The sequence below is a fragment of the Bemisia tabaci genome, chromosome 6 (genome assembly GCF_918797505.1).
Source record: "Bemisia tabaci chromosome 6, PGI_BMITA_v3".
Classification (NCBI taxonomy): Eukaryota; Metazoa; Arthropoda; class Insecta; order Hemiptera; family Aleyrodidae; genus Bemisia; species Bemisia tabaci.
In genome coordinates this window covers 5,163,246-5,177,625 of record NC_092798.1, presented here as the reverse complement: position 1 = coordinate 5,177,625, position 14,380 = coordinate 5,163,246, and the positions used below count along the sequence as shown (strand labels likewise).

Below are 14,380 nucleotides of genomic sequence, written 5' to 3'. Positions count from 1 at the left end.
TCATTTTTGTATAATTATTATTATTTGCCATTTCATTTCTCCAGAGCCTCTTTTTATTAATCTGCTCCCTTTAAATGGATAGAACTGGAGGAGGTTAACTGCTAGTGCCTTCCCACTCGTAAAAGTTCATTGAACTGTAGAATTAAGATATTTTCAATGTTAGGAGGGTTTTAAAGAAAACTGTCCCTCCTGCAAGTAAAGAGCCTCCCAAAAAAAGGGCCTTTTTTGGCCCCTTTTCTGAAACTCGGGAATTTTATTCAAATGTGGCCTAAACGAAACCTTATGATGACCTAAGACCCCAGTAAAAATTTTAGCTTGAGTATACGTCTGGTTCCGGAGATACAGCATTGCAAAGTTTGCATATTTAAGCTTTAAAAATCTTCATTTTTTCAAATATTATCTTCCTAAAACCAACATTAGAGTGAACTTTACAATCTAAAACAAAGCGTAAATGAAGCATAATGATAAAAAAAGCCTCCATTAAAAGTTTTAGCTCATGCATGACCCCTGTTTTGGGAGTGCTACATTGCAAGTTTACCTTTCTGAGCTTTAAAAATGCTCATATTTTTAAGTTTCTTGTTTAAAAACCAATTTTAGTGAATATCAAACTGCATTTTGAGGGATAAAATTAACCCCTAGTGGTACTCGTGGATGCATAGTTGCACTGATAAAAGGTTACAATGATTTAAAGTAACACAGCGTTGCACAGTTTACATCATAAATCTCTGAAAATGTATTTTCTCTTGTTTTCTTATTAGAGACAACTTCGATCAAACATGTTTCGATACTGTAAAGCGAAATACAAGGACTCTAGGTAGTTCTAAGTGACAGTTGGTGTAAGAAATGACACTGTTGCCTATTTTTCCTTTTTTTCTCTCAGCATTTAATCATAAGATAATATTAAAATTAGAATACTTCCAATAATTATCTAATTTCAAAATCAAATTCAAGAGACTTTGCTATGCTCGGTGAAATACTCAGCATCAGCGTTGCTTTCGAAATCCAATAAATCATGCCTCGCCATAGTTGTCAATTTGACCTGTTTTTAAGTAAAATGAAAAAATAAACATAGAATACGGAATTTGTCGAGTTTTTTTAAGTTCAAATAAATCTTGATCTAGAGAATACATTTATTATGCCTTGCAAAATAGAGTGCCTTCACTGTTTTTTTTAAAAAAAATTTAAAAAACTAAAAATATTGAAAAAAAATTTAAAAAAATTAAAAATATTGAAAAAAATTAAAACAATTAAAAATATCGAAAAAAAATTAAAAAATTAAAATAAAATAAAAACAACAAAATAAAGTATCAATTATTGGAGACATCTTTATTTTAAAATAATTAAATTATTTATTGTTTAAGTATTACTAAACTTAGCAATAGTACTTTTGCGAATACCAATCGTCACTTGCAACTGACATCAGCCCTCGACATTTTTCCTTGATATGAGGTATGACACCCATTGAGGTTGTATAGTTGTATCAAGGCGCCGTAGCAAACGCGTCCCATTGTTTATCGTTAGGCCTTGTCTCCACGGGACGTTTTCATGGGATTTGTCCCAAGTTCGAATCGCAGGAATGAAACTTCTGGGATTTTTCCCAGTTACCGTCTCCACGGGACGGGGCTCATACAGTCCTGCGACTAGTTTTCGCGGGAAGATAAATTGGTTAAAGTCGAGTGTTTAACCGGGATTAAAATAATAATTGCACTCAATTGACAATTAGACACATTATTTTAACTAAACAAACATTAACAATGTAGTAATGAATAAAATATCGCACAATTCGTTTTCACTTCTTCTTCTTCTCTCAGTGGGTCCTAGGGGTACAAGTACCATACTTGGTACTGGGAAAAATATTGATTAACTCAATATTTTTCCCAACTTCGTAAGTGGGATTTTTCCCTGGGACAAATCTCGTGAAACGGCTCGTGGAGACAAGGCCTTACATACGAATATAAGTTGAGAGAGGCCAGTCATAATGGCTTCAATTTTATACATACAAATTTTGGGCAAAATGAGAGACGACGATTCTCCATTTGCGACGTTGCAGACTTCCTTAGAAATTCTATTTCTCATTCGAGAAGCTGGTTAACATAAAACTTAAATTCTCAATGATTTTTCGTATTCGATAGCAGAAGATTTGGTTCATAATTTAATGTCGTAAATTTGGATTGTTTCTCATGGAAGAGGTGAATTAAGAACGGAAATTTTGAAACTCCGCAATGGAGATACGTGGTTTCGCACTTCAGTCGGTGCGATACGGACATCCATCAAGTTCAAAAAAATGCATCAAGTCCCCGTCACCGCCGACCAACGCGTTTGTCGATCGAATCAACTACAGGTAGTATGAGCAGGGGGTCAAAACGCCTTCAATTTTTTGAACGCAATACGGACATCCGTCGAGGTTGTATAGTCGTATCAAGGCGCCGTGGCAAACGCGTCCCATTGTTTATCGTTGCAGGCGAATATAAGTTGAGAGAGGCCAGTCATAATGCCTTCAGTTTTATACATACATATTTTTGGGCAAAATGAGAGACGACGTTTCTCCTTTTGCGACGTTGCAGACTTCCTTAGAAATTTTATTTTTCTTTCGAGAAGCTGGTCAACATAAAACTTAAATTCTCCATGATTTTTCGTATTCGATGGCAGAAGATTTGGTTCAAAATTATATGAGCTTTGGAAGCAGACAGAGATGCATAAGCCATACAACTGTTGTACCTCAAAATGTTGGTCATGAAAATGGGTTTGGAGAAGAGGTCGCGAAGTTGGTCTTTGATTCCAGGCTCGGCAAGTCTGAGAAGACCATTATGACAACATCTGTTAAAATGGCCGTTCACCTCCTCTTTTTTGAAATGCAAGGCATCACAATACGGGCACTTCACATTTAAAAGTCCGAAATTATTTTCCGGAATACTTTAGTTTTTCCAGATTATAAATTTAAATTATTATTAAATGATGATAAATTCAAAATTCCAATTTCAATTTCCAAAATTTCAGAGCATGTTATATCTTCTTTCAAAATTTATTGTCATTTCAAGTTGCTATTCAATCATAATATATAACTTGAACGTGGTCGTTCTATAATTTCTTACGAGCAGTTCCCTTCCAGTGTTTGGCAGCCGCGTAGCGGCCTCAGGCCCCTAGTAAGTATATATTTTCAAAAAAAAAGAAGAAGTTGCTCAATTTTGAAAACACTGTAATCGCGCTGGTTCCTTTTCGCTAAATGCGATCCAGATGTACCCTTTGTTGCCTACCTGGGGTTTAGAAGGCGTTTCAAGCGCAGACTATTACGCATCTCATCCTCATCCTAATCACCTAGTCTCCTCGAATCTCATCAGCTCCCATCTCACGATTGAGGCTACGGAAAAAGTAAAATTTACTCTCTCCCTGCTCCCCCTGCTTTCGGGAACGGAATTTTGTTTGCATTAATTCAGGATTATTTGAATTTCGTCGAGAAGTTTCCGCGAGCCCCGAGGGCAGCGCCCCGCCGCACAATGGATCGAGTCAATCAGAAAGGTCGGACATGAAATTTTTGACTACATCTGCAAATTTTGATCTGTAATCCGTCAAATTTTAAATTTTAAGGGGTGCTTTTTGAAGAAAATTTCAAGAGAAAACCCACGAAAACACTTTTAGAACCTCAAAGTTTTGTATAAACGGAGTAATGAGCTTTTAAAGTTTCCAAATTTTGTCCGGCCTCTCCTATCGACTCGCTCCACCGTGCGGCGTCGTGGAAAGTGGAAGTCTAGTCCTAGTGTCAAGGTCTATTTGCTTTGTGTTTGGGTTTCGGGCGAATTTTTCGCTAAACCAACAGAGCGGCTTATTGTAGTGACACAAGTGCAGAGGCTCAGGTTAACGGCTCTGCCGCGTCCTGGGGACCGGGGGCGGCGGGAGAGGCAAACAGACATTGAACCAATTCGACAGCCAGATCCAGAGCTCGCGCGAATTACGATGACATCTGTGCTCACATTGACTCACTCTCATCATACTTGTACCTGTTGCCTCATCGACACGAATCTCCGACTCTTTCCAAGGAACAAACTGTTTTACACCCAAAAAGTTCAGATACATACACAGATGCAAAATGAAATCTAATTTTCCACAAATTTTCGACGATTTTTCAGCGGCTGCAAACAAGGCCGGATTAAGGGGGTGGCCCCATGGGCTGCGGCCCATGGCGGCAAATCTGGAGGGGGCGGCAAATTTTTCAATTTTTTTACATGTAGGTATAAAAAAAAAAATCAGATTTAGAAAAAAAAAATTACGAACGAGAAAAGGCGACCAAATCTCTCATTTCCTGTGAGTATAGTAATTTCTAATTTTGTCGTCTTTGAGTGATGCAAGAAACAGGACCTTTAATTATTCGAGTGAGGAGAGAAACCAAACACGCAATTTGGCCTGGAACGGCGCGACTTAGAGAGAAATGATGACGAGGACTTGAGATGAAAAGGAGAAGCCCTCGGTGCGGCGATCGGCATGTAACACACATTAGCGCCTACAAGACTGCACGAATACTTCACGCATTGCATCAAACACAGTGCGGTCATTGCGGTTAGCGTGAAACGGATAGCGCCTCCAAGAATGCATGAATACCTCACGCATTGCGGTAAACACAGTGCGATCAGCGTGAAACGCAAAGCGCCTACAAGACTGCGTGAATACTTCAAGTATTGCGTCAAACACTGTGCATGTGCGGTCTGCGCGGCGCGGCGGCGGAAGTCAAAATCATTAATCCACATTTTATGTTTGTTCTTTCATAATTTTTTCGTTCATTTCTGATGGAAGACCTTGTCCACACAGAGATAGGTTCACGAAACTTTACTTTCGCGCAGAGTTTCGTGAACTTTTGATAGTAGTGTTGACAGGGCTTTCCAAAAAAATGTGTTTAATACGAGTAAACGCGTCTTATGCACCCCTCCCCCGCTGGCACGTTCATTTGATGGTTTTTATTGATGTTTCAAAACGAATGAGAAGGGGGCGGCAAAATACAGGCGGCCCATGGGCGGCAAGTAGATAAATCTGCAGAGGGATCATGAAGAGCATTTATGCAGAGGGAGCGTATCTGCGTTGGAGTTCCACGTTAGATAGATTTATTTTACATGACGTAACATGCTTCGGTACCTACACCCAATCGCCTATTCAAGATGCACGTGGAAATGGACTAGGTAATTTTCTCTTTAAAAAAATTCCCTCCCCCATTTTTTTTAAAATTTATTTAAAGGAGGGGCTTGGAGGACAAGCGCGCATAAGTGCAGTTTTTGAAAAAATTGAGATAGTAATGATATCAAGGAAAACTTGTCTTGTTGCATGTTCTGTGAAAAAATCGCTCCCAAATTCCAATTTTTAAACATCAATAAGTCAGTTAGAACTTTCTCTCTGATATAAGGATCGATCCATGTAATTTAAAAAATCTAACACGTATTACTCGAAATAGCAAAAACTGTCCCTACTCGCAAATGTTTTAAGTATATCTGTCTCCTCAAGGAAGTATCTGCAGATAGCAATACCGTGCTGAAAGTTTCCACCTGATTTAATCGACTTGGAAATCATTACAATTCGGGGCATTTGAGTGATTACTGGAAATGTTGCAACGTCGCATGAGTAATTGACCCTTCTGCCGCATCGCTGTCTATTAAAACACTAAAACCGTGTCACCCTCAACTTTTCCCGATGGAATTTTTCCGCCGACATCGGTCGGTTTCCTCCTCGGATAGGCTCTATCACTCGCCGGGTAGGCAGATGGGCAACTTTCCTCGAAACCATAAAACTTCTAGGCTCTTCAAAACTTACCCTATTTCTTCTGTTCTCAGTATCAGCTCCTTGGACGAATAAAAATATTGTGCCCCTTCACCACACCCATCCCGTGAACGGACCAGACCGTCTTGGGAAAATCACTCTGTGTGAGCTCGGCTTGCAATTTTTTTAGGGGGGGGGGGGGGGGCTTGGAGTTCATCTGACCTCTCGGTAGGTCACCGGAAATACGAGGGGCAGGTCTACGGAATCATCCCTCTCAACCTCAATAGCCAAATCCCTTGGTGGCATTTCGCGACGAAAATATTGAAATACAGTTGCAATGTCACTAAATCCATTAACTGACAACAGTGACAACTCTGAACGATTTAACGAGACCCTGCTATTTTCAACGCAAAGAAAAATTGGATAGCGTTCAGCAAAAAGGAAACAGCGCAATTCCAGTTTTGTAAAAATATTGCTTCTTCATAATTATTTAATAAATCTCCAGAACTAGTCAGTGGTTTTTGCTCCCCACCAAAAAATTGTTAAACATGAAGGAAAATAATTGTGTAACTTTTAATACTGTACTTAAATTCAGTATTTTTAAAAGAAAAGGAGAAGTTCCACCATTTTGAAAACACTGTAATCACGCTGGTTCCTTTTTGCTAAATGCGATCCAATTGATTCTTACTTCATCTTGATCGTAATTAACGAGGGGCCCCTTCAATTAGTGGGTAGGCAACACAACATACGCAATACTCTGTACCCCCAAAATACTGCTAGCTCATGTCAAATAATTGAAGTTTGAGAGCACTTAGGTTACTTGTGAAGATATCAAACTCTCCACTTATTGTCTCTAATTTCAGCAAGATCCTGTATTTAGACAACTATTTTTACTGTTAGCTTCAATTACTTAATTAGTATTGAAATGACCCCGATATCAAGAAGCTTCATGAATCAAGATGTAAGTGTTCAGTTTAATTTAAAACTGGACCTGACAGTTGCAACCTCTGAATAGACTGATTAAAATGATTTCGTAAAATAATTTGAAGGGCACCCAATTACTGACATTTTTCTACAAAAATAACTTAAGTTTTTGTCATAGTGAAATCTTGATTGACTTTTGTGAGATTCATAGTGAAGAAATATTAAAATATAGTGAAACATGGTACATTGAAAATAATTTTGTTTACCTCTTAAAGAGAGACCATGGGAAATATGCCACAAGATCAATTTTTCATGGCTTTTTTTTTTGATTGAATGGTCCTTGGTAGGAGACATCTGACACAAATGAAATCAAAATTTGAAAGAAGTTTATTGGGTGGCTTAATATTCAGGGTGTCTACAGATTCTGTGGAAAGAATTTTCCTGACTTTTCAAAGGGTTAATTGGACGTAGAGTTGAAAATGGAAGTTATGTCCCACATTTCTAGGCAGATGAAAGGAACACATGGACCTTCTCTCAATTAACTATTAAGTTGACTTAAATTGCAATTCCAATGAAAATTAGTCATCTGTATAATTTTCAGAGTGCAACTCATAGCACTGGGCTTTGAACCAGACTGACACACTGATTGAGAGAACAGCACTCATGTTTTTCCAGATTTCAAGATTTTGCACAATTCCAAACTTCTACATAAAATTCCCTGACTTTTTTCTTGGTCTGGTGAAAGTCCCTGTTTTGCAGACCAGTAGACCCCTTGTTGCAATCATATTTTGAGGAGTTCATAAATAAATTTCTTAAAATTTGGATATATTGCCATAAATGTTCAGCATAGAAGTACTAGTTTATTAAGTTTCAAGATTACTCGAAAAAAACGAGACCACAGGGAAAGAAAGGAAAATAAGTTTGAAATAATAAGATGAGGGTTCAAGTTTAAAAATGTTTATTCTTAGAGTGAAATAGTTCCTTTTTCAGTATCAACTTACAAAAAATAAAAATTCAAAGTAGAAAAAGATAAACTTAAATTTGTTGATATACAAAAACAAGTTGTGGAAACTGTTACATACATCATACCAATACAGATTTCCTGAGATCAGTTAAAAAAAATCAATAAATAAAATCAATTAATAAATTAAATCTTATTCGACAAGTTCCGTCTGATGATTGAGACATTGATGTTGGGACCAAGCGATGAGAAAATTTCTCCATGACACAAAACAGGAGCGATTACAAAATCTCCCTTGGCGTTCATCAGCTATCACATGGAATTATCACAAATTAATAAACTTAAACAATATTACAAGGCCTTTAAATCCAAGAACATTTACCATTGCTTGTTGTCAGTTCAAGAGATTTTAAAACTCACAAACTCGTACAAAAATTACTGATATAATAAACTGACTTGTTCAAATGCTTCAACTTGCACAAACATGAAGGAAAATAAAAGGTCAAAAATGGGTATGTGCGTATTTTGCGATATGCTGAGACAGATGGTGTATTGAGAAGAGAAATTAAGGATTTGATTTATAAAAACTGTGAAGTACATAGAACCCAATTGGTCGGGATGAGAAGATTGTCTCAGTTTAGTAAAGATCTTCAAATCAAAAACAAGTCAAAAATTTCTCTTTAGAAAATGATTTATCTGCAGATAGTAAGAGCCTCAATCTATCTTCATATAAGCACACATTTCGGACGTTTTGACTTTGACAAGAACAGAAAAAAGCATTTGGAGGCAAATCTGAAAGATTACACATTTCATGAGTATGTTTACAAGCAAATTATAAGAAGATGGCCGAGTAACTTATTTTGCTTCCTTTAGAATCGAGAAAAGTAATCTTTGGTTAACCATGAAGAGTAGTTTATTAACTTGGGATGGAGAACCCTGGTTTCATATGAATCTCTTAAAAGCTTCTGACAAAGTTGGAAAAGTTAAATTTTAGCAGGATAACTAGAAAATCTACAGAAGCACTCTGGAGACGCTCAGGGACTCCACTTGGAAACATTATTTGTAATTTTACAGGCAAAGTAGGTAGAATGATATTTTTCGACGAGAAAACTTAAAAATACGTAAACGGGTTTATTAACGATTCGATTCGCACCCTTATGCGATTCAAGATGTACACACGTTATGATACAATGCAAAAACGAGAACAGATTGGTACGTTTGGTTGTCGGCGGTTGTTGGATCGACAATTTGCTGATTCTTTCGTAACAAGGAACATTCAAACGACCAAGTAACGAAACAATAAAAATTAACCGTTTTTCATCATCACTTTGAACAAAAAAAAAAACAATGTGGGTAAAAAATTACAATCATACGGAAGGATATTTGAACTTGCCTTCCGCTTAACATAGATTTCGCAAACTCGGGATAAGCAACCCACACAATTATTGCTTCGTCAGGCATATTATTGATCTTTATGAGCCACTAATACAACAGGAACTTAAAAAATTAAATAGGGAAAGGGCATTTTGATGCTGTAGCAGCTACAACATACGAATTTTCATTAAAAAATTGATTGATAGATTTCTGCTGAGATAAAGTGAAAATTGGGGCGTATACACAATAAAGGGCACAATTAGGGTTAGCCGGGAGGAACATTTAAACTTTAAGTAAGTTAAAGTTACAGAGAAGCTACACTAGAAGCTAGTATCTTTGGATTTAGTTGGGGGAAGAAAAAGCGAGGGCAGAAAGGGAACAGAGAGGTAGAAGACAAATTCTTAATGATAAGATAGTTGTGCTAGATTGAAGACTAAACGTAAAACATTCAACATACTTCGGCTGTAATACTGAAAGTAGGATGACCAAGTGTATTTTTACGAAGTCGAACATTCTGGACAACATTTCAAAACTACATACAGAATAATAAAATCTGCACTCAAGACATTTGAGGCTTTTAACTTTTAAAGGAAATTAATCGGAGAAACTAATCCAATGGCTCTATTCTTTGTCAATTCATTTCCAGTCATCACTATACCAAGAATATTTGGAAGAGTGTGATACTAAAAATGAGATTGACAAGTACCACTTTTAGGCAGAAAAAATTTTGCTGACTAAAGGTTATGGCAGCGCCAAGACTAAACATTAATTTGTTCCATACATTTTTAAAAATTTACTTGGCAATTGGCGACTTATGAAGAGACATAATTAAGTCTGACAATGCACCAGATAATTAGAAAATTGATAGTTACATTAAGACAGCATACTACAGAGAGGTGTTAATGACTTAGCCACTAATTTAAGACTTTACTTTCACGAGAGGTACACCTCTCTTCCACCAACGTCAATCACAATGGTTGCCTTTCGCCATAACAATCAAGAGCATAATTTAAGTATGACTTCGCAACATTCACGGGATTCAGCATGAAACTACAACTTAGATCACATTTAAAAATTCTTAAAGTAAATAAATATATATTTTTTTTCTTTTATACACGTATTAGATCACATGGAAAAAAACAAAAATAAATTAACTTCTCCGCATAAAAACTAAACACTAGCTTTAGTTGAAAGACACACGTAACTCTTCACTAGGTAAAGAGTAAGATAGAGTTCATGAGTTCAGCATCATGAACAGATTAACTTTCAGAGCCAGACACACTTTGTTTTCTACAAAGGATAATCAAAGTTTCTATCACCGGTCGAAAAAATTAAGTTAAAATTAATTTTGAAGATTTTCGTATTTTTGGGGATTTTCGAGAGAGATTTTTAAGAGAGACTGCACTGAGAATCCAATCCGGTTTTGAAAAGTAGAAAACTTTCTGCTACGTTGTTTTGCAGAAGTATGATCGGCATGGGTGCTTAGATTACAATGATAAAATTCTGCGAAAAATTTGATTCTTTTGATTATAGGCAAGGACCAGAACTTATTAATGTAATGGACGAGACAAAAACAATAAACAAAAGAGAGAAAAAATTAAAAATCACTTCTTTCGTAAATTCAATACTATAACATTCAATAAAGTGCTCGAGATTAGCATTCGTTATAAATTTATAAATCAACTTTAAAACCTCTGTACATCTAACCATAAAATATACTCTCTATGAAACATTGTATAAATTTACCGAAGGTTGTTTACACACATACATACAGCTGAAATGATTAGATACGGGGTCATACTACTTTCGCACATATCGGGGGGGGGGGGGGGGGGGGGGGATTTAAATATTATTGAAGCTGAAAATTAAGAGGCTAAGGGACATTTTGGGACTTCTCACGTAAAAAGTCTAACAACACAGCTTTTGTTTGAATTGAAATAGACTCACATATCTTTAAGAAATGACAGTACTTCAAGTTTGGTTTGGGTCAGAAATGAAAATCTGATTTGCACAAAAATTAAAGTCCGAGACTGACATGGTGAGAGAATGATTATCACTTGTAAAAGCTTTAAATGTTGAAGATAGTGACCAACTTGCAAGCTTTGGTAGCCAAATTACACATATAAACGGATATTATAAATCTCTGTGGGGTTCCTGATAAAATTCTCTGTATTTACACATATGTATGTACATAAACCGATAGAGTTTCTGATCATAAATAATAAATCACACGATACCTATTGAAATCTATGAAAATTCAGAAATTATTATAAAGGATAGACAGTTAGAAAGATACATATAATTTAATAGAGATATATTCATAAGAAATAAATAATTTAAAGCATCAGTAGCAGAGAATCAAACAAAGGGGAGAGCATAAACGAACGGGACAGAAATTAAACAGTTTCGACTTGTCGAAGAAACAGTTCTGCATACAGAATTTTGTTGATAAGTAACGTCTTCGCTCGTACCCAAGAAAGCTGAGATGTTGGATCAGTTTTAAAGGTAGCACACTCGGTTCATTCCAGTTCTATCAATAATCAGGTTACTCCATGAAGAACTAACCTTGAGAGATTTGTGAGATCAAAGAAACTGAAATGGACCTCTGATTGTGCGTGCAAAAAATAAGAGACAACCTCTGATTGTGAGTGCAGCAAATAAAAGACATACAGATTCCAAAACGGAAATTCTGCGTCAATTGGCTCGTTTAAATCAGCCGTTTGTGAATTTTTTGACAAATGGTCGAGACCAAAATAGAAGGTTATTAATGGGTAAAAAATGGGGGATTAGGACAAAAATTTCAAATTCTCTTAGATTCTAATAAAAGGGCGATGGAGGATTCAAGGGATGTGTAGAATATAAAGGTTCCTTTCAAGTACCCTTCGAAAAAATGTGGAAAAGCTAACCTTCTCTGCTACTGATTCTATCAACAGGATCATAAAATCTGACAAGACTTAAAGAATAAATTAACATCACAAAATAATAAAACGTGGATACAGCCGAACGAATAAACTCTGACAACTACAACTAATATATTAATTTCAAATGACTCAAGAGAACCTCTGAAAACTCGATGCATTCAGGAGGTAAATAGACGGATTGCAACAGAGCATTGCGTTTGAAAAGGGGGGGGGGGATTGGTTGCATTGTAGACTGATGAGTACTGATCAGGAGATTTTCCATGAGCATATGCTCTGAAGTCACAGTAAAGCATTTCAGAGCTAATTTAGACTGCTCATAAGAGGAAATTCATTCTTATCACAGCAATACTTGAAGTTACCTTTTAGATAGGTATTCTTTTTGGCAGAAATCTTTATAACTTGCAGAAAATTACAGGAGAAAACTGCCTAATTTGAAAAATCAAAAATTGATGAGGAATAGTGTGAAAATCCTTGAGAAGTTTGATGGGGAGAACTGCATGAAATGATCTCTTGTGTTTTAGGGCTGATACAATTACGAAATAAGACGATAGTGTACGGTAATCGGAAACTTAAAACGGAGTGATTAACGTTACCCATTCAGAAGGTATCGGGCAAGCTTGGGACTTTCTTTCGATGGGAAATTGGAAACAGTCTTGGTTCTCTAGCCTGAGTCAAGGTTCGAGAACCTCGACCTAGTCCTGGAATGAGCGGTAGAGTTTTTTCCTTTGCAGAGAGAAACTTCCACTTATCACAATTGTTCCACCTTTGGTAAAGTTTCTGAAAACAGAGGAGACGACTGATTAGTCACTGCACTAACTCAAATTAATGATGATGGAATCACTTCACTTAGGATGTTGATATAAAAATGAAAGACACAGATTGGAAACTGTATGAGATACCGATCCAAAGAATGATACTTTATACAAAAAAGGGGAGCGAGAAAGTAGAAATCTGAAATATTAGGAGGAAAGGTGATCTTATTGGTTGAAGATTGAACAATATTAGTCAGGCTTACATGGCAGAGAATTAGAATGAGTCAAACTAACTTTTGCCAATCATTGCCGGAGCTTCCAAGCTGCTCTGGGTCACCGCAAGATAAATGAAATAATGTTGCGGGTTTGGACAGGGAAAATCCCTCCCTGGACGAATGCTTCTACTGAGGAGGATTTTTTTGAGTACTTGAACAATTAAAGGCAGAAAATCAAAGAGGGTGGGACGATTGAATTTACCATTTAAATAGGTATCATGAGTCTTCAAACTAATTGCCTGTGGTCAATGAAAATTGAGTAATTGACAAAGGGACCATATAAATTCTCTCTGCATCAAGAAGGGGAAGGTTTGAACTAAAATGCTTGCCAGTTCTAAGATGCTTGGGTAAGTTCAAGGCGTTTTAAAAGTTCAAAGACTGAAAAATAAATATAAGCTCAATTTAAACTAAAAATGAACTTACTTGATAAATTGTGGCAACATAGATTTCCAAGATGCTTTCAGGTCTTGCCTAAGAGTTAAATGAATTTCAAATGTTGACACGGTTGAGGGGTCGCACTTTAAAGTTCCTATCCTTCGGCACTGATTATCAGATTCGTAGTTGATGAAGATTGTGCATCCCCTGAAAACAAAGAAAACACTTAGGTCAGAGATCAATGAAAGAATTCGGTATGAAAAGAGGAAAATATTTTTGAGTGGAGTAATGGATGATACTTGGTCACATTTGGATGATAAGTACCTGGAATGAAAACATGTGCAAGAAGTGTTTGTGAAGACATTGTGGGCACATAATCACCGCAAGTTAAAAGGACACACATTCCTTTGAATCTTGTGTACAAATCTTGAAGTTGAACAGGGCTGCCATAGAATTTAGAAAATGAGATTCCCTGGTTTTTCTTTCATTGTAGTAAAATGCCCTGACAAATAAATGCCAGATGGATAAGAGGACATAATATGAAATAGTTTTTATGCAAAATAAGTTGTTCTAAGATTCAAACCCATTGTAGAGAGCAAATTAAGGTGACTTTAACATTTTTCCCAGACAGTGGCACACCTTCATTCATTTATAAGGTCAGAGAAGAAAAAGAAAAGCAATCAGAACTTGAAGGGTAGGTGAAACGGGAGTGATGATTCTTACCTAAGTCCGCAAGGCTCAGTTTCTGCCATTTTTAAAATGTCCAGAGCTATCCTAGGTAGCAGGTCTGCTGGTAAAAGCACTTCACCACATGACAGCTGCTCAGATTTAGCTGCCCTAAGTTCTGCTTCTAGCCTTTCCGTTAGAACACGGCAAGTGCTTAAATGTTCGGTTTCGTCAAACACAAATCCTGCAAAAAGACAGACATAATGGTTCACTATAAAGATTGCTAAACAAGGTACAACAACAAAATGATTAGGGTTTAGAACAGGAAGTTAAACCCAACACTATCTGAATCTGCAGGAATTTTTCACAATCTCCTTTCCTGGAAAGGAAAAAACA

The 14,380-nt window shown here is 36.6% G+C and overlaps 1 protein-coding gene across 2 annotated transcripts in view; it reads right to left on the bottom strand.

Annotated features, from left to right (window-relative positions):
- Nucleotides 1-7,601: 7,601 nt before the first annotated feature.
- Nucleotides 7,602-14,380, bottom strand: part of LOC109038499 (protein charybde) — a 177,815-nt gene continuing 171,036 nt past the window's right edge. Inside the window, exons 2-4 of one of the 2 annotated variants that reach the window (XM_019053564.2) lie at nucleotides 14,042-14,228; nucleotides 13,367-13,525; nucleotides 7,602-12,693 (exon numbers count right to left, since the gene is read on the bottom strand). In XM_019053564.2, coding sequence (XP_018909109.1) covers nucleotides 12,609-12,693; nucleotides 13,367-13,525; nucleotides 14,042-14,228 — 431 coding nt within the window. In that variant the 3' untranslated portion in view covers nucleotides 7,602-12,608. Of the gene's footprint in view, nucleotides 12,694-13,366; nucleotides 13,526-14,041; nucleotides 14,229-14,380 lie in introns of those variants that run through there. The other variant, XR_011900117.1, reaches the window with a different exon arrangement.